Here is a 27,072-nt window from a genome sequence, read left to right as displayed (position 1 = left end):
CATACTCCCACAGCGAGCTATTGCACTTTCAGCACATTTCAAATCCTGGTATGGATGCAAGCTGCTGTATGCGGTCATAAGTAATAAGGAATGGAATGGTAAACCCAGGAATTCCCTCCAAATGTGTCAGGCATGCACACTACACGTCCAGACAGCGTCCAATCAGCTGCGATCTGGGCGTGAGGTTGTTGTTGTTGTTGAGTCGAGTAGATGCTCCGCCAAGTGACGCAAGTCGGTGATCCTAGAACGTCAGTTACTGTAAAAGCCATTATTGCTCAGCGGTTTTCATGACCCTTGATCGTGGGATTTAGCTGAATACATACATGCATACATGTACAGCTGTTGGCATCACGTTACTCTATCATTCGTATCAACCTGTTACTGCAATACTGGTACAGTCAGTCTGGACACGAACTTGTGACGAAGCACATCACCTGATGCTCGAGATCTGACACTGCAATGCTGTGGTGACACAGTTCTGAGGTGGCCGCCTGTAATGAATGCGTGCGCATGCCACGCCAAGCATATCACGGATATGATCGCCAACGCACAGCGTGCAACCACTCCTTGCACTTGTCCCCAGAGGATCCGGGCGCCTATTCGATACGCTACGATATAGACCTCGGTATAGCCTATAGGGACCGCTCCTGATTTGTGGTGATATTTCAGCCAGCGCACCCCTTCCAGTGTGGCATTGGCGCTGCAACAGAGCTGAAGCAAGGTTCAGCTCTGCGTCTGCGAGTCTTCCTCGCACCAACAACAGTGCTACTGACACTGTGTGTTGTAAGATCGTGTTTAGGGTTTCTCTCCCCAGAAGTCATACATCCATTACGGGCACACGGTCAAGCTGTGAACTGCCAAGACATGGCTGTAAGCACATTACCAAAATCAGACAATACTGTCTGTCCACTCACTGTCGCACAACATTCTCCTTGAGCTAGGTTTGCTGACAACATCGTTCTCGATTGCTATCTTATCTGCAGACTGAGAAGAAGAAACCGGAAAGTTTCGGGAAACGAAACGCTTTGCTTGATATTGAGTTTGAGGCACAGCGCAAGTGGGAGGACGAGCGTTTGTTCCAGGTGGATGCTCCTCAGGTAAGTACATGTGATTATTATAATATGTATGGCACTCATGAGTCCCATGAAGAGATAGATAGCATGGTTAACGACGAAAAGTGTTACGTTGACTATGAAGGATTAGCATGAGCTCCCGCTGCCGATGGTTTGTGGTCACGGTTATTGTAAAAGCCCATATTTAAATGGACTCGGATGGAGAGCCAAGGAGTCATGTTATCGCATGAGTTGATTGTTTAGTAACTGGTGGTGTTAGTGGACATTATAGCGTAACTTGCAGTTCCTTGGTCCTTTTTCTTTCCATAATTATTTAATTGTTCGCTCCAATCAGCGTTGTGTTCTTCATGTACAATGACAGGAACGTAAGATTAAGATTGCTGGTGCATGCAAGGGGAAATCTGGAAGCAATTTATTCATCAGTTTGAGGTGAAAATGAGAAAGTCATGAAGAAAACTATTAGTTGACTACCACCTGGACTCGAACCGGGGACGTTCGCTGTAGTCCAGCGAAGCTGTAGTCCCAAGCTTACATGTACATGCATGCTGTAGTCGTCAGAGGCCGCTCAACATTCTCTTTGGACTTCGACACTCACACCTCCTGTAGAACTACGCGGGCTGGTGGGAAGTAGCCCTCGCAATAATAATATTATTACTGGTATGCTATGACTATGAGTGATCACGGCAGAAAGTTGTAATTATTGGAAGACCCTGGCATTACATACTCCCTGCATGGCGTCCAGACTCGTTCCCTCCCTTGCGTCTGATCCAGGCGCCGAAAACAGTCCACCGGTAGATTACACTGCGGTATTATCATGATTATTGTTTAGTCATGTACGAGCACAGTGCATATCTGTACCTGTATCTGCACCTGAAACCATGGCATTCCCCGTACTTTTACTGAACAAAACTTCGGACTGTCAAACGGCAGCCTACATTAGGCTACAAATACAATGACTCCACCATGTACCAGTACAATACCGCTCTACAACACACGTACAGTGTCTACACAAAGTCATTGTATCTACGATTACGAGTACGAGTACCAGAACAGTGGCAGTGGTCTCTGCCTCTGGTCAAAACTCCTCAGACAAAAGTCAACTCCTGAACTGAAATACTTTTCGTGAAGACAGACATGTCACTACTGCACCGCAGATGCATCGCATGACTCATATTAAACTGACATCATACATAGCCTATGATTAGGCCCACACATGCACCGGATCCGCGGATCCGCTCCTGTCTTTCGGGTCAAGTACGAGTACTCCTGCTGACGTGGTTGTAGTTTTATCGAAACTTTCGAAGTTTCGTCGTCTCTGCACTCTCGGCTTGATGCATGCTGGAACCTGAAACAAACAGAATTCATCAACAACCATTCGTATTCGCTACTGCGCGCTGAAGCAGATATTTCCGTTCCCTGAACTTGCTGAAGCCGAGTGAAGGAGGTGACAGTTTAGTTTAGTCCTAGGGCTAGGTGGTGTTACTAATAATTATTAGTGTTAGCATAATCACCCCGTGACCTGTGTGCAGTGGCTGTGATCAGATAAAGCTGCTGCTTAGCAGCTACAAAGATGTAGATCTTCAGAGGATCTAGCCTAGGACTAGGAGTACAGTTCGAACCTTGCTGCAGGACAAATGCTAGCAGTCATCCTCGGCAACATTATGGCAATTGCGACATCTTGCTACTGCGACTTCCATGCTAGTATTACTACAATGCGGGGAGTCTAGTAATTCAGTTGATCCGTTATTGGTTATCGTCCACATGACATGGCATGGAATCGGGAGGCTCCGTCTCTGCGGTGCTGAGCACACGACACACTGTTTATAAGGCTAGTCAGTTAGTGTGCGGAGCCATGATTGTGAATATGATTGGTTGGACGATCGGTAAGCCGTGCAGGCGTAGATCTACAGTGCTGGCAACTGAAATCCGACCCCCTGAGCGGTGGGTTCACATTCTTTGCGATGTGAGCGCACCGCTCAGAGGTCGGATTTCGGTCGCCAGCACTGTATGACTGTACTGTCTGTACTGTAAATGCGGTGTGTCGAGTCTACACGCTGAGTCAGCGTACTGCTACCTCATGACTCTGTGACATTCTTTTATGTCTTTCCTTGTGCTTTGCATCATATTCATGGATTGTGCAATGGTTTATAATGACATGCAGGCTGACAGCACGGAAGACGAGTAAGTCTGCCCCCCCCCCCTTTCCCCTCATACTAGTCATGAGCGCTTTCACTGTACTATCATCTACGTGTAAGTTTTCCGAAATGGTTGTTTAATTTAAAACTTCTCTTCATTTCTAGGTGATCAACTATTACTTGGCATGATATGGACACAAGTAGAAGATGACAAGTGTTCAAAAACATTAAGGATCACCATGCTCTTCGCCCCTACAACAGATGCTTGTATCATGAGTGTAAAATTTGAGTTACCACTCATCTGTGTGGTCCACTTTGCCCTTATATGAACACAAAGACTTTTTATATTCACTTGTAACTATTTTTATTCTTTTTTTATTCCAAGCAATACATGGTTGGGGTAGCCAATGACCACTTTGCGTGGCGATTGCAGGGTTTTATAGCCAACCACGGCCAGCCGGCTACAGTTATGTAACGGCGGCCGCAGCGGAAGAATCACGGTAACAATAGCTGGAAAATGGTGGCTATAGCCGCGGAACCGGAATGGTGTTCATGGCTGTGTACGCATACTGGTGGCGATAGCCGCGGGACCGGAATGGTGTTCCTAGCTGTGTACGCGTATTGGTGGCCATAGCTGCGCTCTGTGCCGTCGTGTTTCACACTGCAACAGTTCTGCAGATCGGCTGGTGTAAATCTCCACTTGTCACGCTCTGCATGTTTTGTACTGTGTTTGTGTGCAGGCAAGAGAAGTACTTTGCTACTTTCCCATATCCGTACATGAATGGATGCCTCCACCTTGGACACACATTCTGCATATCCAAGGTAATCCACTGTCATATGTTTTAGCTTGAACTTATTCTGAACTTTCAAAAACTCAGGCTCTTCACAAGAAATGATGTTTCTGCAAGTCAGTAGAGGTACTTGTGTAATGTTTTCTTATCACGCAGAACACAATGAAATGAAACTACACGAGAACAATAGATTCAAAGCAGAAGAGAGGTGCTATGATCATCGGACCCAAACTTTTCTGATTTTTATCGTTACTAAGTTTTGTGCCGCTATTTATGCTGGGCTACTACACGATGTGTATACTTATCATCCGTGAAATATAAATCAATCAATGCATATAAAAAGGTGGCGATCGCACTCTGAAGGGTGGCGCATTCTTTCTGAAAGGGGGCAGTCCGTGGCAAAAAGTGAAGAAGGGCGCAGCGCCTCGCTATGTCGCTTTGGCGAAACCCTGATCTATACTAATGGGTCGGGTTGCTCTCCATCAATGGGATGCATGGTAATAATTATTAGAAGACTGAAGCCAACTCCATGGTGTGTGTGTGTGTTCTTCTGTCTGATTGTACGCTGACCACCGATGCACAACTCTGGATGGGCTACCCGCACAGGCTGAGGTATGTTCATCTCCGTGTGTACATTTGATTTGGTAAATCTTAGATCAACGAGAATTTCTGGTGTATCACTATGCCGCATGATTCATCCAACCATTCAGTATGAATAGCTTTGCAAGAACATACCAGTACAACATGCTATTTCGAAGTTGTTATTCGAATTGTGCTGCCTTTGATTAGCAAAATTTATACTTGCACATGATGGGCCGGTATTTGCTGACAAGATAGCTCCGGGCACACAGTCAACCATAGTTTTAACTTTTTTTAACTATATCAATGGAGATAGCATTTGCCAGTCTATAGTGGTACAACACAATGCATGAATTTATGGATTGCTTCAACATCGTGATCAATGCCCGGTCTTACGCTGTTTGTTTTCCTGTTTGGCATGCTGTGGTCATGTCGGTCTCTGTGATCTTCCCTGCGCCCTGGCAAGTTTGCTGTTGGCTACCAACGCCTGAAGGGCAAGAAATGTCTGTTTCCGTTCGGCTTCCACTGTACTGGCATGCCCATACCGGTGAGTCACTAAGTTATGACTACTGAAGTACCTGAATGTGTATGGAATATGGTTATGATGATGGAGTTTTAAAAGCAAGAAACTCAGAGTTGAGACGAATTCCGCTGGACCTTGTCTGTGTGTACGTGCAGGGTGTGTGTGTGTGTGTGTGTGTGTGTGTGTGTGTGTGTGTGTGTGTGTGTGTGTGTTAGTGTGCATGTATGTATGTCTGCTAATGGTCACACACGTCTTTCTTCTCTTTCTCAGACTCTTCCTGACTTTTCTTTCATTCTCCTGGGTGGTTACCAACAGCCAGTACATGCCGGAATATGTGATGTGATGTGTGTGCGGGAAAAAAAAAAGAAAAAGACCAAAAATAGGGATTCACTGACCAGAAAAAAAGTCACTTCAAAATAGCTGTATGGTGTAGACCAGGCTGAATAGTGACGGTCAATTCTTCAGCCTTGCAAGCTGTTGAATGGTGCAATCCCAGCACAAGTTGCTATGGCTTCTGCCGTAGCATTGCTATCATCGCCTCCGGCGATGGGCGTCAAAGGTCAAAGGTGTGCTAATGTTAGTTAGGTCATTATGCTCATCAGCAGCCTACTACAGATTAAATATCACTTCTATTCATGTACCTACAGCATCTACGAAATTGTGCGCTCATTCCACCCAGAATATTTGGCACATATTTTGATTACTATGGCGTTTGGGGATGACTGGTTGATATACTTTTCCAATTAACATTGGACTCGGATGATTTCTTCTTTCTTCTTTCGCTGCTGGTATCATGACTACGCCATAGCTTAGTGGTAGCGTGTCACTGGCCATGAGCGATGGTCCCTGGTTTGAGTCCTGGAGGTGGTAGTCTTGTTTCCTACTGACGTTTGCCATTCTAACTCCCTCAACCTTATTAAGAGAGCATGTCTGAGAATACCAAAGTATGTGTGCAAGTGGATCTCTCCAATTTCGCTCAAAATTTGCAGGTAGGTTCCCTTTGGGGTGTGGATCGATTGTGCAAAGCCCTTGAAAAAGTTTCTGAGGGGAACCTTGAAATTTGGATACCCCTCAGAAATGGCCGAAATATCACATTATTTATGGGTCTAGAAACGAGTCACGCCACAGCGTATACGAACAAGCTATGAACAAAACTCCATCAAGCCAACATTGCCTCACCTTAGAAGAGTTCCTGGAGCAGTACCGCTTAGCCTCGCCAGGATCCCAGAAGACGAGGTCCATCACCCCCTGACGCCACAAATGATCGTCTTAAAAATAGCCAATTTACAAGCGCTGGAAAAACAGCCAGCTACGTCCTCAATTGGCCAGAACTATACACCGGCAGATAGTAGAACACCTCTTCTAGCGCTGAGGACATGTCCCCCATCTTCCTTTTGGGGTTTTCTTGAAATAAACTTTTTTGAATTTTTCCACTCGACCATGCTGAAATACGGCCAAAGTCATACCTGCGCAGGAAAGCTCGCCCCTCCGCGACGTCTCCTCAGCAATTTCTACTCCAACACTACTCCCAAGGCCGCAGAACAAACTGTATTGTTTGCTCTGACAAGGAAAAGCAGCGATGATCACTTGTCACTCCAAACGACAAGCTTCTCCTTGCGCCACCAATAATTTTTTGTGCGACTGTTGATGCAAAAGTGACTGAAGGCATGAGCGCAATTCTTGAATTTTACTACAAGAGGCACGGTGAAATCACGTGCCTTGTGACGCAAGGATGCCAAGTCGCGTGGATCACGGCTCACGAGATTTCAGAGTCACCTTCGTCAAGTGCGCTTGTTACTCGCCTTGAACGCCCGTTGGTCTGGAAGTGATCACACTTGTGTAGTTACTGCGCTCAAGAACACGCTGACCGTGTTGTAGGCCTAGGAACCGGGACTTTCCCTGACCACGTAGGTCGAAGACCAGTGAAATGATGATGAAAATCACATTCATTCTGACGTAAGAAATCTCTCATGCAGTTCACGCGACAAGTTCGTGGAGCCAGTGCTGCTCGCGTGCCAGTCAACACAAAGCGACCGCGCTAGCAGCTTTTGTCGAGCATCGACATGAAAACAAAGGACTTTTACTGTTGGACTATGTTCGGGATTGCAGGAGGTAAGTGTGAAAGATGAATAACTCTCCATGCTGTAATGGGGGCATATTTCAACGGCTTGCTGCCATTGCAACACTCCAAGGACAGATTGCGAGGGTTCTCAGTAGATCAAGCAGGAAATACAGCTAATCTTACCTCTGCCATCATGGTCTGTTCCGAGTAGCGTTCCAGTCACGTTCGCGATCGATGGCCGCGTGTCGTGATCCAGGAAGCGTCATCCTACGTCACAGAGCACGCGATCTCACCGTGCATGTTGCAATAAAATTCAAAAACTGCGCTCAGGACTACAGTCACTTTTGCATCAACAGTCGCACAAAAAAATATTGGTGGCGCAAGGAGAAGCTTGTCGTTTGGAGTGACAAGTGATCACCGCTGCTTTTCCTTGTCAGAGCCAACATAACACTTTGTTCTGCGGCCATGGGAGTAGTGTTGGAGTAGAAATTGCTGAGGAGACGTCGCGGAGGGGCGAGCTTTCCTGCGCAGGTATGACTTTGGCCGTATTTCAGCATGGTCGAGTGGAAAAATTCAAAAAAGTTTATTTCAAGAAAACCCCAAAAGGAAGATGGGGGACATGTCCTCAGCGCTAGAAGAGGTGTTCTACTATCTGCCGGTGTATAGTTCAGGCCAATTGAGGACGTAGCTGGCTGTTTTGCCAGCGCTTGTAAATTGGCAATTTTCAAGACGATCATTTGTGGCGTCAGGGGGTGATGGACCTCGTCTTCTGGGATCCTGGCGTGGCTAAGCGGTACTGCTCCAGGAACTCTTCTAAGGTGAGGCAAGGTTGGCTTGATGGAGTTTTGTTCATAGCTTGTTCGTATACGCTGTGGCGTGACTCGTTTCTAGACCCATAAATAATGTGTTATTTCGGCCATTTCTGAGGGGTATCCAAATTTCAAGGTTCTCCTCAGAAACTTTTTCAAGGGCTTTGCACAATCGATCCACACCCCAAAGGGAACCTACCTGCAAATTTTGAGCGAAATCGGAGAGATCCACTTGCACACATACTTTGGTATTCTCAGACATGCTCTCTTAATGATTTCTTCCTTGCCATTATGTGATAGGCATGCGCCGACAAGCTGAAAAGAGAAATGGATGAGTATGGCTATCCACCCAACTTTCAAACTGCAGCAGACGAGGCCTCCACTGGCACTGAATCGCAGCCTGCTGATGACGTTGTTGAGCCACAGTACACAGAAGAACCCAAGAAGTATGTCAAGAAGGTGAGACATTATGGAACTTTACTCCTACTGTGGCGATTGTAGGTGTTGTTGCATTCCAAAGGTCTGTATTGAAGGTCCAATACCTCTAATGCAGATATTCTAGATTGAGATATACTGGACAGTAGAGGTGACGGTTCGATACCGGAACGGCTTGACAGCCAAATTTGTATAGACCCAAACCGATCATCAGCGTTGATTGTTCACTCGAAATATGTTTGTGGAAGGAAACTGGCATGTTGAAGTTTGCTCTGAGGCCAGAGTCAATCGAACTGAGCCACTCCTTTGTGTTGACCCATTGCCTCCAAGTTGCCCAATTTTTCGCTTCAAATCAGAGGTGGCTCCAAACCGGACAGGTTTTAGAGTGCACATCAAATTCACTCTGGGTCTGAAATTAGGTAATTGCTATCGCTCCACGGGGGCCAGTATAGAGTAACAATAAGCCTTGTGTGTGCTTCCATTAGTTTTGATTGGTATGCGGTACTTTATTTGCGAGAGGCGAGCCGCTGTTTACCTGCGACAAGAAGTTGATTTTTCGAAAGTCGTAAAACTCAAGTCGCAGTGCGAAGCAACACGTCAAAAACTCACCTGCTTGGTATGGCGCTTCTGGTCATCGCATAGCCATGAAATTTTGGCTCGGAGTATAACACATCGTAGTCGCACTGTGCTATATTATGTTTTCTAATCAAAATACCAAGAGAGAAAGTGAATATTGAGTCCGTTCCGGTTTGCAACCTATGTCCTATTTGAAACCGTCGCCTCTACAGGGGAAGAAATATTATACAGGCCAGCCGCTCTGTATCTGGTTCGAGGACGTGGCAGTGCAGCAAGAGTATTTTCCATTCAGCATTTGTCAGCAGACTGAAAATCCATTCCAAGTTTTGCTTTTCACATGTGTTGAGATAAGAAGACTTTATTCAGTAGCTGTTACAGTTGTGGGCATGGCAGTATGTTCATGGGTTGGCCATATCCAGTCCTCGTTGGGAAGTCAAAATTCCTATCAGAGGCGGCGCACACGGTACGGTCACTACGGTATTGACCGTACCACTTTTGTCCCAGATACCCCGTGAATCAATAAAATACGCTGATCTGGGATGTAAATTTCCAAAATTTTCGGCTCAGTCACCACCCCCCTACGGGTAAATAATAATTGTACTTCAGATGGGTGACCGTACTACATTAAAATACCTTCCGACGCCCCTGCCTATCTTTTCCATTACTTTTTATGTTGCATGAATTAGTAGGCAGCTATGTACCCACGCAAGTGTCCTTACTCTGCTGATGAACATAATATACTCGTACGGATGTGTGTCTCCAAATGGTGTTATGTGTGTGTGTGTGTGTGTGTGTGTGTGTGTGTGTGTGTGTGTGTGTGTGTGTGTGTGTGTGTGTGCATGTGTGTGTGCATGTGTAGCCCAAGTCCAAGGTGCAAGCCAAGTCAGGTGTCTGCAAGTTCCAGTGGGAGATCATGCGATCCCTGGGTCTCAGTGATGAGGAAATCAAGAAGTATGTACAAGGAACTTGGCTTGTATGCGTTATTTGCCGCTAGTTGATGAATACAACTCACAGTCAAAGCTGGCCAATCACTTACCTGAATAAGGCAGTCATTTTAGATGGATTGTGATTTGAAAAAAGCGCAGGATGGATCACTAGAGAGCAAGAATATAGACCGTCAAAGTTTACCTCTCTGCACTGCACATGTCCTGGCTCTTTCCTGGTTGTCCTGTTCAGATTCGTGGATGCCAAACATTGGCTAAGGTACTTTCCCCCGGTTGCAAAGAGTGACCTGAAGAGCATGGGGATCAAGGTCGACTGGAGACGATCATTCATCACAACCGATGAAAACCCCTACTATGACACGTTTGTCAAGTGGCACTTCCTGCGCTTGAAGGACCGTGGCAAACTGGAGTACGGGGATCGGTAAGAGGGAGCCCCACCGGCCATGTTTGATCGTGTACTTCTGGTTGCAGTGATACTTGCTATACACACTGTAAGCCTACAAATTTTGGCCTACCAGGGGTAATACCCATTTCGGCCTACCAGGGGTAATACCCATTTCGGCCTACCAGGGGTAATACCCATTTCGGCCTACCAGGGGTAATACCCATTTCGGCCTACCAGGGGTAATACCCATTTCGGCCTACCAGGGGTTATACCCACTTCGGCCTACCAGGGGTAATACCCACTTCGGCCTACCAGGGGTAATACCCATTTCGGCCTACCAGGGGTAATACCCATTTCGGCCTACCAGGGGTAATACCCATTTCGGCCTACCAGGGGTAATACCCATTTCGGCCTACCAGGGGTAATACCCATTTCGGCCTACCAGGGGTAATACCCATTTCGGCCTACCAGGGGTAATACCCATTTCGGCCTACCAGGGGTAATACCCATTTAGGCCTACCAGGGGTAATACCCATTTCGGCCTGTACTGCTGCCGCCTGTGTACACTGTCACACTGAACCTTGCAAAACAAAGTTTCGGCCGCAACAATTTTCGGCCAAACATGACCAGGCCGAAAAGAGCCGAATATAAATATGCGCCGAATACTTGTTGACTTGCAGTACTGTATCTGGCGGTCGTTTGTTTCCGCTGCAGCTACACCATTTACTCACCTCGAGATGGTCAGCCATGTATGGACCATGACCGCGCCAGTGGAGAAGTAAGACCAGACTTGACGTCGTCATGGAAATTAATTATCCCTTGAGCGTATATCCCAGCATGGTTGCTGTAATGCCAAGTCTCAGCCCGCTTACGTATGAACGAAATATGGCTACCAGTCCTTTTTTGTATTGGGGAACCCCTGCACTAGTCATTGTGCCAATATACAAGCCTAAACCGCTTGGTATCTTCAACAGCACATTTTTAGGAATTTGGTTATGAATACCCGAAGAATATGGGACTCAGGTCCGCACCTACTAGTCGATATCGGCTCTCTGAAATTCCTAGTAAGACCAAGCCTATTAAGCAAACATATCTGTGACATGTGTAATAGCAGAATGTTTCATGGTGCTGTATCCTGTGCAGGGTGTCGATGGCCAGGAATACACGCTGATCAAGATGAAGGTGCAAGAGCCACTCCCAGAGAAACTGGCGTGAGTTGAGGCTGCCCTGCTCCTACTTCTAGCCTCAGTGTCATAGTCAGCTAAGGACAAGGATGACAGTACTGTCACCCAGGCAGTCTCATGCCTCCATTTTGTAAATAGTGTTGCACAGTACTAGAGTACAAGAGTTTGGTAGTAACTGGTGTTGTGTACATGTCCACCATATGTAGAGACTGTTGATATGGTGACACCAGCAGAAGGAACGAAAATCCTCAGAGCTCAACAATTTTGAAACCTGCTCCATTGGGGGTCTCTATAGCCTTGTGTGGATGTGTTTCTCGATCCTCAGGTTTGCCGGTCAGAAGCCTGTTTTCCTTGTTGCTGCTACCCTGCGTCCTGAGACAATGTACGGGCAGACGAACTGCTGGATGCATCCTAACATCAAGGTACTGCGAATGTCGTCAATACGCACATTATCAATTCTCCATATCTCATGGAGTTGTTTAACTATTATAATGAATGACAACGAATGTCAATGAATAGCTCCGTAGAGTGGGATTGTTTATCGAGGAGCACTTAAAATTTCCACTTTCCGTTATTTCTTATGTGTAGTATGTTGCCTTTGAGAATGCCGATGGTGAGATCTTCGTGAGCACGCATCGCGCTGGACGCAACATGGCCTACCAGAAGATCTTATCGAGGGAGGCAGCTGAGTTCGGAAAACTGGACATCTTGGCAGAAATCGAGGGCAAGGTGAGGTAGCAAGAAATATTGTATAAACGTGCTGGTAAATTGGCTAGTGATGTTTCAACTCCCTCAACTAATGGTTGCCAGGTCTTTCTTCCCACATTTCACATACTTGGAGCATGAAGAACTTGCTGACATGGTGAATACTGTTTGGGATGAACATTCTGCAATGACACCACTCCATTCGGTGAGACTTCACCAGCAGTATTATGTGCCTAATGCATGTTGGACATTACATTAATGGAGATATGTCAGGGATAAACAATGCACAACTCCTTTTTCTCTACTCATAACCCAGACAATTCAGGTGTGTGCGTGAAGTACTCTAACAAGAGTCTAACATGCCTACAGTACTGCCCGGGAGCGGAGGAACAAACAGGCTTGGATTTCACAAAGTACACTATGCCTCAGTGTAGATACATGGTACACTATGGCTCAGTGTAGATACATGGTGTGTCAACTACACAGACCTAGGCTATAACGCTGATCCCTCCTCACACACACGCACGCACACATGCACGCACACGCACACACACACACGCACACACACACACACACACACACACACACACACACACACACACACACACCGTTCTTCGGCGACAGACAGAACTGTGGGGCATGGCATCTCGTGCATGCTCGTATGGTGTTCGAATGCATACAATTTTCTTATTCGATTCTTCTGGCATAGGATTTGCTAGGTGTGAAGCTGTCTGCACCGAGGACTAAGTACGGGACGGTGTACACACTGCCCATGATGACCATCAAGGAAAACAAGGGTAAGACGCATTGATAGTGCTAAATACATTTCATTACTAATGATCACTGGATTCATGAAGGGGTTTAGAGACCAGCATTGCAGGATGCGATTGCGACAAATAGCAATCCTGGAGATGAACTGACCAGAAGTAATCATGAAAACATGAAAGTTTGGTTGCTCCCCTGTCCTACACACTCGCTGAATGGTCCAAGTTCATCTATTCTGTGGATACGTTTGTGGGCCGTTAGAGTATAATCAAATGCCTCGATCCCTTTCAACATGGCTGGAATAATGCCGTGTAAATGCACTGTATTTGTTCAGCAGCCTACAAGCGCTCGACTGTCCACAAATTCCCCCATCGCCTACCACATTCCATTCCATGCTGCATGTCCCTCTGCATTGCATGGCCACTGACGCAGCTCTGATGTCCCTGCCCTTCACTCTCTTCTCTTACACAACTGTCTAATCGTCTGCACAGGCACTGGCGTGGTGACATCTGTACGTGTTGTGTGTGTGTGTGTAATCGTCTGCACAGGCACTGGCGTGGTGACATCTGTACCGTCTGACTCACCTGATGACTATGCCGCTCTACGAGATCTGAAGAGGAAGGAGGTTAGTGCCTACAGTATAACCTGTTGTAAGCAACCTCTGGGTTTAGTGACCACCTGCTCTTAACCACCTTTTTTCCATGCACCGACAGTTTACACAGACATTGTGGGACCTGGTTCTAAAGAACACCTGGCTTTATCGACCACTTTTGCTTGCACCGCGTGCTGATTGGAGCTTCTATTCTAAGGAGAATTTCTTTGTAGTTTCTTTTTACTTCGAAGTAAGTTGATTTCGGCTATACATGTTGGCATTATCTTGCTGTCTAGGGTCTTCGCCAAAAGTTTGGGATCACAGAAGAGATGGTGGACTTTGAGCCGGTGAGGATACTAGTTGGTTCCTTATTGACATAATATACTTAAGAGAAGCTAGAGAGGTGTGGTTGTAAGTCTTTCCATCTGCACTCTAATCTTGTTGCACTCAGTATGCACTGTTGAGCAACACAATCCTCATAGGATTTGAAAGTGCTATGTACAGGCCAGGCCAAAGTCATGACAATTCTGACCTTTGGATCCATTTCTATCCAGTTTTTTCTGTAGGTGCATACTTTGAAGTACAAGCATGTTTGAAGAAGTTAATTAACGTATGCACCAACCTGCTGCACAAGGGGTCAGCTGCCATTATCACCCACCCTATGTTATCCACAAATATCGAGAAGTGGATCTGCAAGTGGGCACTTTTATGACGACCCACCCGTTTTCTCGAGTTGTCATCACTGGAATACAGAATGATAATACAATTCAATGTCGTTACATTCAAGACCTGTTACGTATCCTATCTCACCATCCTATCGATGTTATCCCAATCTTCCTGTCAGATTCCCATCATTGACATTCCAGGCTTTGGCGAGCTGGCAGCAAAGACGGCTTGTGAAATGTTCAAGGTCAACAGCCAGAACGACACCAAGCAGCTGGCTGAAGCCAAGGAGAAGACCTATCAGAAAGGCTTCTATGAAGGTGTAAGTCAGGCAATGTTTCCCGGTGCGTTGTAGCTGTCCAAGCGTGACATTGATTGCCAGTCCTTTCTTTCTGTGAGCTTGCACTGATACTACACCCGCTGCTTCTTATCCGATCTGTTTTGCTAACAAGGTTATGGTGACTGGAGAGTGCAAAGGAATGAAGGTGCAGGATGCCAAGGAGATTCTCAAGAAGTCGCTGGTGAAGGAGGTGAGCATATTGCAGGTTTTGATTGTACATAGGGAATGTCTAACAAAACTTGAAAATTGATTTTGCATTACATGGCCTATGCAAGAGACCAAATTATTGTTTAGTCCTAAAACCATACAGAACAATGGACATACTGAAATACTTGTATTCATCCTGGCAGTAATCGTTGGCCATGCCTGATCATCACTGGTGGGCGGTCTTCTATTCTCTGCGACTCTTGCAGAATCAAGCCCTGGTCTACTATGAACCCGAGAGGCTGGTCGTGTCTCGCTCCGGGGAGGAATGTGTTGTGGCAAAGTGTGACCAATGGTGAGTCATGCTGCTTCAAGTTTGTCCTATGGTCGAGGTAGCCGGGCCATACAGTAGAGTAGTAGGTTCAGTGTGTGGAAAATACACTCAGGGGGTCACTTTGTCACAGTCTCCTTGTATTGCCCACAAAATTACTTCAATGTGTGTAAATGGGTTCACAGTACACTGCATGTATGGTTTACACATGGCAAGCACAGGACACAGGAGGGAGAGAAAACAGAAGTAAAGCATCTCATCACAGTGCTGTAGTATGTTGTAGCAAGTTTGAGCACAACTATCTAATGTACTTAAGCATATCAAGCTGAATACTATCCCTCTCTGCACTCACAGATAGTCCTCAGGGACGCACCGAGTTACACAGTTTGTTTTCTTGAGAGTCACTGAGCCAGGCTGATCATTCGCGCATCCCTAGGAACCCTAACACCCTCAGGGATCAATGCGCAAAGGGAGCCCAAAAAATGGTGGGAGGTGTGAAGATTACACACACTGCAAAGTGACCGAAGACCAAAAATCACTGTGCATTTCATCCATGTTGTGCTCATGCCAAATCCCGAGTTCCTAGTTTATTCTGGACTGCAGCATACATGTACCTAACCGGAGAGGCGTGAGTACAATACTGGCTCTGCAATGAGTGCATTGCCGCATGATGATTGCTATGATCCGTCCTGTAGGGTGCTGCAATATGGAGACGAGCAGTGGAAGCAACAAGCCAGGGATGTCTTGGCACAGCTTGAGACGTAAGTCACGGATACTCCATTCTTATTAGCCTTTACTGGAGGTGTGCTATGGACACTGTAATGACGCGCATGAAAGCACATGTGCCTATATCTGAGTACAAGCGCAGCCTCACATATACGCGCACTGGCCTATAAGTGAACTAAACTCCGCGATACACTGATGCCACTAAAATGCCATGTTTTAAGAAATTAATGTGCAATCACCATATTCCGTACTGGTAACACAATTACAAGCGCATGTAACTATTATGTGAGAAAGATCGACCCACAAAAATTGCATATTTTATGCGCATAAGTATGGCATATGAGCTGGAAATTTCAAAGAATCGAAATCACTTGAATGGGAAAGCAGATGTGGGGGAGAGATGTAAGATGGAAAGATTTTCTTTATCCTCCATTACTTGTTTAACATGCACCTAATGCCTATACTGCAAAAACCTAGACTGCTTGGCGTTGTTTCTTTTTGCCATTCAGATACTCTGAAGAGACAAGACATAACTTTGTCAAGACACTAGACTGGCTGCATGATCACGCATGCGCCAGGATCTATGGCATGGGTAAGTGTACATCAGTCGTCGTGGCCAGCATACACCCATGACTGTTCTCTTGATCACCTTATGTTGCTTGGTGTACCCCCCCCCCCCCCCCCTCTCGCTAGCTAGAGTAGAGTTTTGCTGCTGTAATTCCTAAGATTTGCACCATCAAGAGTGGAGTCAGGCCGGGTAAGGGCAAGGCTTGATTATACCGTAGGTTGTTCGATGTTTTTCACTTTCGTTTTTCGTTGTGTAACTGTTTGTCTTGTTGGCGTGGTTCACTGATTTGATGCCTTACATTTCGATTATGGCCACAGTTCCGAGCTATTTTCTTCCTTCCTAGATCAATCTCTGCAGTAAATGTGCAAATATTTTACGGAATTTCGGACTCTGTGGGATGTCATATAATTGCTGGTTATGATGCTGCTTATCTCTACTTACAAGCTATTGGCTAGTCAGGGCCGGCGCCACTGGTATGGCCATGGCCGTACCAAAAAAAAAAAAAAAGTCGGTCCACGTGTAATGTCCAAAACCGGGGAGAAAAAGTCTCGATGTATGATTTTGTACAGGGAGTCGCCCAGAGTGCAGGATTTGCCGTCTAAATTCCAATTTTTTTTCTGAGGGACGACCCCCAGACCCCCCCCCCCTTAAAGATGGCCCTTCAGCCGCTCCGCGGAAGCAGCCTCCGGCCCTGCTAGTAGTCTCAACCAGCTGTTTCAGTCCACCTCAGCCCCCCCCCCCTCTCTCCCCCACGCACACACATACAAAATAGACTGCACATGAAAGCGTGCTAGCATATCCTGCATGGACACGTCCAGGTGACATTCACATTCTGAGCTTTCCGTGTGTGTGTGTGTGTGTGTGTGTGTGTGTGTGTGTGTGTGTGTGTGTGTGTGTGTGTGTGTGTGTGTGTGTGTGTGTGTGTGTGTGTGTGTGTGTGTGTGTGTGTGTGTGTGTGTGGACAGGTACCAGATTGCCATGGGATGAGACAGCAATCATCGAGTCTCTGTCAGACAGTACAATTTACATGGCTTACTACACAGTGGCTCATTTCTTGCAAAGTGTGGTTGATGGCTCGAAGCCTGGCCTTGGCGATATAAGGTTAGTGAAAGGAATTCATTTGCAGTTGGTCATGCTAGGCGTACACGCACACTGCGAAGGAGTGAAGGCATAGCGTCAGGCTTGTACAATCTCCTTTCCACCCCATTCTGGTATTTCCTCCTCCTCCTCCTCCTCCTCCTACTCCTCCTCCTCCTCCTTTCTTGACCCTCTCTGCACTTTATCCCTGGTCCTGACCATTTTTCTCTGACACCACCACCAACACTACCACTATCATCACTAACCCCAACACCACCACCACCACCATCATCACTAACCCCAACACCAACACCACCACCACCAACACCACCACCACCAACACCACCACCACCACCAACACCACCACCACCACCATCATCACTAACCCCAACACCAACACCACCACCACCACCACCATTAACTCCAACACCAACACCATCACCATCATCACTACCACCACTGCTACATGTATACCATGCCATCAGTCTGCACTGAAGATGCACAATGTGTCAGCTAGACTCAGTATTCTATGGTTAGGTTTCACAATGACTTCATTGCAGATTCTTTTGGTCTAGTTTTTTGTTTGATTTTTCTTCTGCTGCCACTGCTTGTGTTGATAATATCCCACATTAGACCAGAGCAGATGACACCAGAAGTTTGGGACCATATCTTCTATGAGGACAAGCCGGCACCCCAGGACTGCACGATTCCAGTGGATACTCTTCAGTAAGTGAAGTTGTTGCGTTCTGAGTCGTAAGGATACCACAGCATCTCTCAACTATATAGACAACTGTATCTGGTCGTGAGGCAAGACGCCTTCATCATGCGGCATCCCTCACCTAGCCTCGTGCCTTTCTGGAAGAAGTGTCTAACTACAGTATGAATGCTAGGAAGGGAGGCCAATGCATAGCCATGACTCAAGTTGTGCTTTATCTCAGCCCCAGGGTCAAAATGTGCCCTGTAAATGTGAGATTGTACATGTAGTATGTTGAAATATTTTGAACTGGTCGTCAACATACTGCTGTGTGTACTTGACTTACGTTGATGTTTGTGTATGTGCTGACTATTTTCAGGAAAATGCGCAACGAATTCCGTTACTTCTACCCACTGGACTTGCGCGTATCTGGCAAAGACCTTGTTCCCAATCACCTGACCTACTTCATGTACAATCATGGCGCTATCTGGCCGGAGCAGCCTGATCGGTAAGACGGTCGGGTGGGCTGGGTGGGCATGTTTAGCATTCTGCAAGGGAAACAGTCACTTATCTCCCCCCCCCCTCTCTCTCTCTTTCTCTCCCCAGCTCCCTCTCCCAGCACCACCATTGGTTTTTGGAACAAGACTGATCAGTTGTCTGCAGATACTGTACTCTTTATGCGTAGACCATGAAAATGAACCACAATAACCCAGAATATGATTGATGTCTTCCTTGTGGTGGATTGCAGGTGGCCAAAGTCAGTGCGGGCCAATGGACACTTGCTTTTGAATTCGGAAAAGGTAAGTTGTAGTATTGGATACAATTGTTTGTGAGCACTATTACGATCAGTGGCTGGTCCTCTTAACCTGAAGCAGCCATATTGCAATGGGCGGTGTCTGGACTTGACTCGTCATGCCCTGAAGCAGTCATCTTGCAATGGGTGGTGTCTGGACTTGACTCTTCATGCCCTGAAGCAGCCATCTTGCAATGGGTGGTGTGCCGGCGTGTGTATCTCAAAGCAATGACCGTTGTGGATCATGTTCTATTCGACACACGGACATTAGGAAAGCCAATAGCACAACGGGACCATGGACTAGTATTTGTGCAGGATTGCTGTTATGCGTGGTGATATTGCCATTGGTCATACACTATGAAATGAAGGCGTTAAAATTGGTGAAGCACGAGACTAGTGAATGACCAGTGAATGCCGTGGTTCCTGTGGTGTAGATGGCCAAGTCCACGGGAAACTTCTTGACTCTGCACGAGGCCGTGGAACGCTTCTCTGCTGACGGTGAGTAGATCTTCGCTTTGCAGCCTTCATGCTTGTTGCAGATGTTGGAACCAGCAATAGCAGATGTCAATATACATGCATACACTTGCTGGTATACTTAGGCACTGCCTGGCTGAAGCGTATATAAGCTGTTCCTTTGTTTGTATCATAATACTAGTGGAACAAGCCCAAACAGGAGTCGTACATTATTTTCTGTGATCGTTCAGGAATGCGTTTTGCGCTGGCTGATGCTGGTGATGGCATTGAGGACGCCAACTTTGTGGAGGAAACCGCCGACAATGGTATTTTACGTCTTCATGCACAGATTGAGTGGACAAAGGTAGGCCATGTTTTTTTCTGATTACTGTACGGAAGGTTCAAATCTAGACTTGAAATAAAGTTAGTTATACAAACTGAGATGTTATGCAGTTTGTATTGTTATCCTGAGGGGGCATGCAAAAGATAATTGGAAATGACAGTGTTACGAGTGATCAACTACCCTTAGCGTCTGTATTCACAGCTCTATATATGACCCTGACTCACACTGCTGCCTGGTGTTCATGAGGTATTTGTCACGCTGGAAACAGAGCGTCACTGTAAGTTGGTATCCCGATATATTGGCTCGGGGAGCACTACATAACACAGTGATCTTGGAGCACAAAGCCCATCAGCCTACTCAAATTCAACTCATGAGGGGTGAAATCCCCGAAACACCGTGTATTGAGCGGGGAGTGGTGCGTTTTTGCAGGTCTGCCAAGTGGATGGTCCAATATTCTCGATCCAGATGGCAGTCGTGAGTCAGTCAAGTGTCAATCAGCCGGCAGGAAACGCTACCTCCTCTGTTAGGAGAAGACACTTTCTTCTTGAAATAGTTATGGAAGGGAATGTGGAAATTGTAGAGTACTTCTGGAATTTGCACCTTTGATCGAGTTTTCAGATCATCCTATCCACATTATAGTTCTGTAGCAATGGGATCTTGGTCCACGATTTCTTTTCAGGAAGTGCTCGCTAACATCAACTCTCTGCGAACCGGAGCGGCAGACCTGTTCATGGACCAGGTCTTTGAGACTGCCATCAACAATAGCATTCAGCTGACTGATGAAAGCTACAGGAAAATGCTGTACAGGGAGGCTCTCAAATACGGCTTCTTTGAACTTCAGGTGAGCAGGGCGAAATGATACGGATTTCTAATATGGTTATTTGAAAACCCGTTCATTTTTGTCATGTTGGCATTGTCTCCACATCAACTAGCACACTGGCACCACAGCACTGGTGGTAATATTGGTCCAGGCTAATAGTCACTCAAGCCACAGGTAATTCTTTTCTATCACCGCAGGCTGCTGTAGTTCCTATTCCAGGTCTCATTTCATGCTCGGCCAGCAAGCCATTTCCTCCTCCTCCTCCTCATCCTCCTCTCATACAGACCGCTTGTCATGTAGCTCTTACATTGACCAACTATAGCTATAGTTGAGATAGTTGGTGGATGAAAGAGCTCCATGCAGTGTTGTCACTGTGCACGCTTGGACCTGTTCACCTTCCTGGATGGCTCGTGATCGTCATTGCTCACTCATCGATAAGTTACAGTTGAAGGAGTCTCCAAAAGGGAATGTCGGGCGAGGGAGTGTCCAACAGATCCTAGCGAAATACGGCCAGAAAAAGAAATGCAGTGCAACCGCTTACTGTACTTTCCGCATTGACTACTTTAGCAGTAATCATAGTTCTTTACTGATTGTCCTTGCAGCAGTGGATGTTGGTATTTGCGCAGGGTATCGGTCTATATGTACTGCATAGGCTGAGCAATGGTGTTTTCCCTTGCAGTCGGCCAGAGACCAGTATCGTGACATGGCTGCTGCATCTGGTGATAAAGGAATGCACAGGGATCTCATACTGCGATTCATTGAGGTTAGTCAGGGATCCAGCCACACCTTGCTATCTTCCTATATTTGCCTGTATGCATGTCTGCCTCCGTACTTGTCTGTCAATATAATCATACTTCCTCCGCGTCATCGAAATTGTCGCAGTTTGACTTTTGATATAAAACGGGGTATTTACTCACCAGCACTCGTACCAGAGGCAGGGAATGGTATATAGGCGATAGTCATCAGTATAGGGTGACGGTAAAGTTCTATTTTCTGTTATTGGAAGCTGGAATTTTTGAACTAGACGCAACTTCTTCGCTGATGTCGCTGCGATGGTAATTTCGACTCGCGGAGATCAGTCAGGCGTTGCAGCCTGCACATTTCTCGTGCTTATGGCCATTCACTCAAGCCTCATCACTGTTTTACCTTAGCTGGGGTGAGAATGACTTCGTGGAACAAGTGGCAGCGCTTGGAGAAACATCGAGGGGTCAGCAAACTAAATGCCTGCAACAGCGATAAAATTTGTCGCTCTGGCTGAGACACTCAGTACAAGATTGTACCTGCAAGAGCCGTGTAGACTCTACAGGTAGTGCTAGTGATGCACGCGCAGGTGCCGTACCATGGTATACCAGTGATGCTGAAAAACAGGGCGCGCTGGACGCGATAGAACACTTACCTGAGCTACATGAGCTGTGACCAAACAGCTAAAATAAATGGGCATGCCACGGCTAAAAAAAGTTCATTTCAAGATCGAGGTGATTCCGCCGACGGTAATCAACCGACCTCGCAACGATCGTGTATTCTTACTAGGCTTCGTTGGTGGTGAAGTAGAAATCATCCAGAGCTAGCAGACGACAAGCATAGCAGCTCTTGTCCTGTGGAGAAAGTCAAAGCGTTTGAGATGAGGCGCGACCAACTTTCAACCTTCCTTGAAATATTTCGGAACGATATTTTTGCGTCCATTGACATCAGCGACGACGAGGACTTCATCTCTGCATGAAAACTCTCAGACCAACTGTCCTGGAACGTTACTCTAGTCTTCAGACTATCATACTGTGTAATAAGTTTTGAATGGCTTAGCTTACGGAGTTGTCAGTAACAAGTGACAAGTCACTAGTCAAACTGCGACAATTTCGATGACGCGGAGGAAGTACATCGTAAGATGACTACGTTATTCATTTTGTCATCATTCACGAGTGTGCAGCTCGGTGCTTTTTCTCACGACCCTAGGATGTTGCTGCCTAAACTTCAGTAAGATTCTCTGAATGTCTTACTCATCTGGGTTTGTATCTTCATCTGTTCCACACTGGTGTGTAGGTCCAATGTTTGTTGCTTGCTCCGTTTTGTCCACATGTCTGTGAGCACATCTGGGAATTGCTCGGAAAGGTTGGTACAGCACAAGTGGTGTCATCGACACACCAAGCACTAGCCATGTTGAATTCACTCCTGACCCCACTTGTAACAGAGTTCTGTTGCCACACCCAGCTAGGGTAGTATGTATTAATTTGCTTCTGCTTGCAAGTGTAAGGGTTACTCTATCCAGTCCCCTACCCGCAATCAACTGACCGGGGACTAGGGTCCGGCGGATTCTGCCGGCAGAAAATTTGGCAGAATTCGGTACTTTTTCTGGTAAGTTTCATGCATGTTTGGTATGTGGATAAAAAATGGAGCAGAATTCGAGGAATTGCCCGCCATAAGGTTTGTATGGTTCTGCCAATTTCACTGCTTTTCGAGCAGAATCTGCCACCTTTTCGAGCAGAACCCGCCGGTCCCTACCGGGGACATAACATGTCTATTAGTGTAAACGTGACGAATGATGTTGTAGCGATTTTGTATGCCAATGTTTGTAGCTCCCCCCCCCCCCCCCCACCCCTACCCCCATGATATTCGCCTGCATCTACCATGGCTACCTTTGGCGGCATAGAGTATTGGCTGCTGACCAACTGGTCATTATACTGTGCTGCTTTGCACCGCACAGGAAGGCAGCATCATGCATGCTCGATGGCCTGTGGCAGGTCAGATAGATGATCTGAAGCTTGCCGAAACGCAGTATCTGCAGTCGGTTCTGCATGATTTCCGCACACGCATCGAAGGAGCAATCAGCACCAAGGCCAAGAAGGACAAATCCGGTGTAAGCATACGGTTACTCAAACCGCTGCCTAGGCATTGGAAATGGCATACTACTGTCGTGGACATGGAAATCCGGTCGCACGTCCAGCGGCCTCAGGGCGCTGGCCATGCAGCCGTGGGTAAGCAGTACACACATGCTGCAGCGCGCTGGTCGCATCAGATGAAGCGCTGTTCTGTACGTGCTGAGGGCGCCGGCCCCGGTCAATCGACTGGATTTCCATGTCCACGACAGTAGTAATCGCTTGATCTGTGGCAATTTAGGCATTGGTCACCTCTCCAGTTAGCAGTGAACATGCAGTCAACCCCGGCTTTCTAGGTTTTTGCAGTGGGGTGACGTTGTATTCCCACCACCTGCTGAGAGCTTTTTTCTTCTCTTCCCTCCTCTAGTAGTTTGTTGTTTCCATGGCCGGATATAACACTGTATTCGTTCGGTTAGTGTTGTGAACCCTTGTGATTCTCAAAAGTGTCAGGAACGAACGACCACACGGCACGAGGACAGCTATTGACTCTTTAACAGTATATTTCACTTCGATCGACTAAGAACTAACACTAAGACCACCATCTAGTTATTGCGTGAAAATGACAGCGTATATCAGAAAAGCATACACATACAACATACAAGTACAGCGCACACAGCAAATCGCACATAGCGCATGTAGCGTATACCATGCCGTAAACATCAGCGGCACGGCAGAGTCGAGATACAACTGCATTGAAACAAACACAATGTCACAAGCGAGAAGGCCTTTCATACTTGAGAACTGGTAGTTTCGTAACAGTTAGTACCTGGTAATGTAAAGAACATCCGCAGATCAGAACATGCCTGCATCCATATTCTTGACGAGCAGATCCCATTGGTCAGTTGTTTTCATGCATGTGAATAATACATGTACATCTAGCTGTCCCGGATCTTGCAGGTTTGCTAGTGCTGTGTTTGTCACAATTGCTATGTCTCACAACCTAAAGGGCCCGTGGGATGCGCTCACCCGCCACGTATCGCCGGGCCTGCGTGCTTGCATGCACCCCTAGTGTTACAGGTTCTGTTGATTCATGTGTTTCCTGCAGCACGTGGCAGGCATGAAATACACCATCGGTGCCACTATCTACATCTCCAACGAGTATTTGCCATGGCAACAGGATATTTTGAAATACCTAAAGGAAGTGTACACCGAGGTGAGGCCGGGAAGAATCACATTCTGCAGTTTGTAAAAAAAGTGCAATAAGCCGGAACACAATCTGCCTGAGGCCACTTCTGTCCGGGGTTTCATGTGTGCTGACTGCTGAGACATCAGCGAACAAGTTGAACGTGTTTCTGTCCGGTTAATCTCAGTTCTGCTAACAATGCATGTATTCTGCTGGCGTAAGAACTTGATGTAACACTATCGTATCCAGGTCCGAGCTGCCTTTTGATGCCCACAGTCATCTTAAATGCGTCACATACAAGTACTTAGCCAGCTAGACTTTTCTTTGCTTTTCAATCTAGGAGATGATGGTAGCGTATTGCTGGTGTAGGTCCGGTTCAGACAGCGGGAAGCTCTTTCAACAGTAGCACAGCAAGCGGGTGAATTGTCCTGTCTAACTATTCTGAGTTCCATTTGTATGCGCATGCATCGAATGCCGGGCTGCAGGGAAATGGCAAATTTCCAGAGAACAAGACTATGTACGGGCAGCTGACCAATATTGATGGTATGAGCAAGTATGCCAAGAAAGTCATGCCGTTTGTTGAATACATGAAGGTAAGTGGACCAGTTCTACTTCTGAGGTAGACGCTATCCCTGCCAAAAGCAATGCTTCACTTGTTATTTGTTTTCCTACGGGGCAACGGCAGTCTGCGAAGTAGGCATCATGATTGAACGTGTTCCAACACTTGACTGTTCTGTACTGATTTCAGTTTGTAGGACTGAGACTGAGTTTTGGGTGCATCTTGGACCAGATCATGTGATAATGGATTTCCAGAATGGTGCACTTTGGCTGATGCTGCTGTGATTGAAACACCATACCAGTGTTGGTATCCACTAGTCGAGGGAGTTGAATGGGGAAGCCCCACTCGCTTCCTTAGTACTGAGTTTCCTTTTCCATTGTTCCACCTCCAGGACCAAACAGCGAAGCATGGCGTGTCTGCACTCAATCTGTCCACTGAATTTGACGAGGAGAAGTTGCTTGCGATGAATATGCCATACCTGAAAAAGGCGCTAGAGGTATGTACTGCATGCTCTGGTTAGTGTACCGATCCCATGAGCACAAGACAAGTACACGTTGTGCTGCCATAACCTTGGATGTGGCCAGCACGGAGGGCAGTGATTGTGTTCACTATGTAGTGTGTAGCCCAGGCTGATGATGTCATCAATAATACAGTGTCTGTGTTATGGGCTGTACGGGTATGCCAGAAATCAGACATTCATCTTTGAAATGTCTATGGAGACAATCAGTGTTTTGTTCTTGATGGATTGATTCCTGATTGTGTAGGTGTATGAAGGCTATTGTTTTGTGTTGCTATGTGTGATCTGTGCTGTACCGGGGCTAGGTGGAGGAGGTTCACGTTTTGCCCAGCAGCCAAGCGGATGGCAAAGTACAGGACAACTGCTATCCGGGGCAGCCATTCAGCTCGTTTGCCATCGAGGAAAAGGTACATTGAGACCTTCAGCACAAAGTACGATGGATGAATTGTGCCATGGATATTCGAATTATTCTTTGATAGTTACACCGTACAGTAAAGCCGCTCTTCTTATGCGGGGCGCCACGACAGGGAGGGTGTCCGCATCTCAGAACCTTCTCTAGCTCGGAAATACACTACAACCATTGCAGATATGATGCGTGACTGTCTTCTGTTAGGCTCACGGTCCCCAGATGGATACCGTATAGAAGCTTGCACAGTTAAAGCCGAGGGTCACAAGCTTCTACACGGCATAGAGTAGTTCAGCTGACAGCCGCGGAAGGGAAGAACTTTTTCAAGATTTGACTGCACATACATGCCTGCAGGGTGTTTGGTTGGTGAGGGAGGTTCCGGATGTGGGACTTCCAGATATGGGAAGTTCCCGGATACCGTAGAATCCCGCGGATAAGCCCACCCGCGTATACGCCCATGCTCGCGCATAAGCCCAGGGTAAGTTCGAACATCACTGAGCTTCATTGTACAAGCCCATGGGCCTAGGTCATACCAAGAGTCCATAAATTATGGACAATTTATGGACTCTTGGTCATACCATGTACATAGTACATGTACATGTAGTGTTTTTCTTCGTTTTTCGTACATTCCAACACAATCATCGGTTGTTTTTGTTTGCACAGTGGTTTTCAGCAATGTACTTCTCACTTCCTTGATACTTTTCAATAGCACAATGTCGGTGTCGGCGTACAAGCCCATGTTCTCGTATAAGCCCACCGAAATGTCCTTGTGAAACAGATAAGCCCATGGGCTTATCCGCTGGATTCTACGGTATGGGAGTTCTGGATATGGGACTTCAGATATGGGAAGTTCCCGGATATGGGACTTGCAGATATGGGAAGTTCCCGATATGGGAAGTTCCCGGTTATGGGAAGTCCCCGGATACGAAGTGGACAACTGTGCTATATCTTGCCAGTTCATTTGTTCCCGGCTATTACATATATCTCAGCTAGGAAGTACTGAAGTACTGTATTGGTGTATATTACAACCCCTTGAAGTCACAGTGTAATTAAAATGAAGGTTCCGACACTATTCTGGTGGTGCAGT

General features: G+C 46.6%; 1 protein-coding gene across 1 annotated transcript in view; it reads left to right on the top strand.

Moving 5' to 3' along the window:
- Positions 1-681: 681 nt before the first annotated feature.
- The window catches only part of LOC135805892 (leucine--tRNA ligase, cytoplasmic-like), a 28,054-nt gene continuing 1,663 nt past the window's right edge, over positions 682-27,072 (top strand). The window contains exons 1-35 of the mRNA XM_065320011.1: positions 682-870; positions 984-1,097; positions 3,235-3,254; positions 3,949-4,030; positions 4,606-4,611; positions 5,045-5,125; positions 8,273-8,431; positions 9,843-9,934; positions 10,160-10,348; positions 11,027-11,090; positions 11,456-11,523; positions 11,822-11,918; positions 12,085-12,225; positions 12,911-12,998; positions 13,515-13,591; positions 13,855-13,905; positions 14,403-14,543; positions 14,674-14,751; positions 14,975-15,060; positions 15,732-15,797; positions 16,272-16,354; positions 17,296-17,431; positions 18,041-18,133; positions 18,481-18,609; positions 18,850-18,901; positions 19,329-19,392; positions 19,599-19,711; positions 20,370-20,531; positions 21,190-21,273; positions 22,548-22,616; positions 23,209-23,361; positions 24,426-24,533; positions 24,989-25,096; positions 25,454-25,558; positions 25,885-25,986. Of these exons, the coding sequence (XP_065176083.1) occupies positions 865-870; positions 984-1,097; positions 3,235-3,254; positions 3,949-4,030; positions 4,606-4,611; positions 5,045-5,125; positions 8,273-8,431; positions 9,843-9,934; positions 10,160-10,348; positions 11,027-11,090; positions 11,456-11,523; positions 11,822-11,918; positions 12,085-12,225; positions 12,911-12,998; positions 13,515-13,591; positions 13,855-13,905; positions 14,403-14,543; positions 14,674-14,751; positions 14,975-15,060; positions 15,732-15,797; positions 16,272-16,354; positions 17,296-17,431; positions 18,041-18,133; positions 18,481-18,609; positions 18,850-18,901; positions 19,329-19,392; positions 19,599-19,711; positions 20,370-20,531; positions 21,190-21,273; positions 22,548-22,616; positions 23,209-23,361; positions 24,426-24,533; positions 24,989-25,096; positions 25,454-25,558; positions 25,885-25,986 (3,267 nt within the window). The 5' untranslated portion in view covers positions 682-864. The remainder of the gene's footprint in view (positions 871-983; positions 1,098-3,234; positions 3,255-3,948; positions 4,031-4,605; positions 4,612-5,044; positions 5,126-8,272; positions 8,432-9,842; positions 9,935-10,159; positions 10,349-11,026; positions 11,091-11,455; positions 11,524-11,821; positions 11,919-12,084; positions 12,226-12,910; positions 12,999-13,514; positions 13,592-13,854; positions 13,906-14,402; positions 14,544-14,673; positions 14,752-14,974; positions 15,061-15,731; positions 15,798-16,271; positions 16,355-17,295; positions 17,432-18,040; positions 18,134-18,480; positions 18,610-18,849; positions 18,902-19,328; positions 19,393-19,598; positions 19,712-20,369; positions 20,532-21,189; positions 21,274-22,547; positions 22,617-23,208; positions 23,362-24,425; positions 24,534-24,988; positions 25,097-25,453; positions 25,559-25,884; positions 25,987-27,072) is intronic.

The sequence above is a fragment of the Sycon ciliatum genome, chromosome 1 (assembly GCF_964019385.1).
Source record: "Sycon ciliatum chromosome 1, ocSycCili1.1, whole genome shotgun sequence".
Classification (NCBI taxonomy): Eukaryota; Metazoa; Porifera; class Calcarea; order Leucosolenida; family Sycettidae; genus Sycon; species Sycon ciliatum.
The sequence above is the reverse complement of the archived record's forward strand: the minus strand, read 5'-3'. Positions and strand labels throughout refer to the sequence as shown.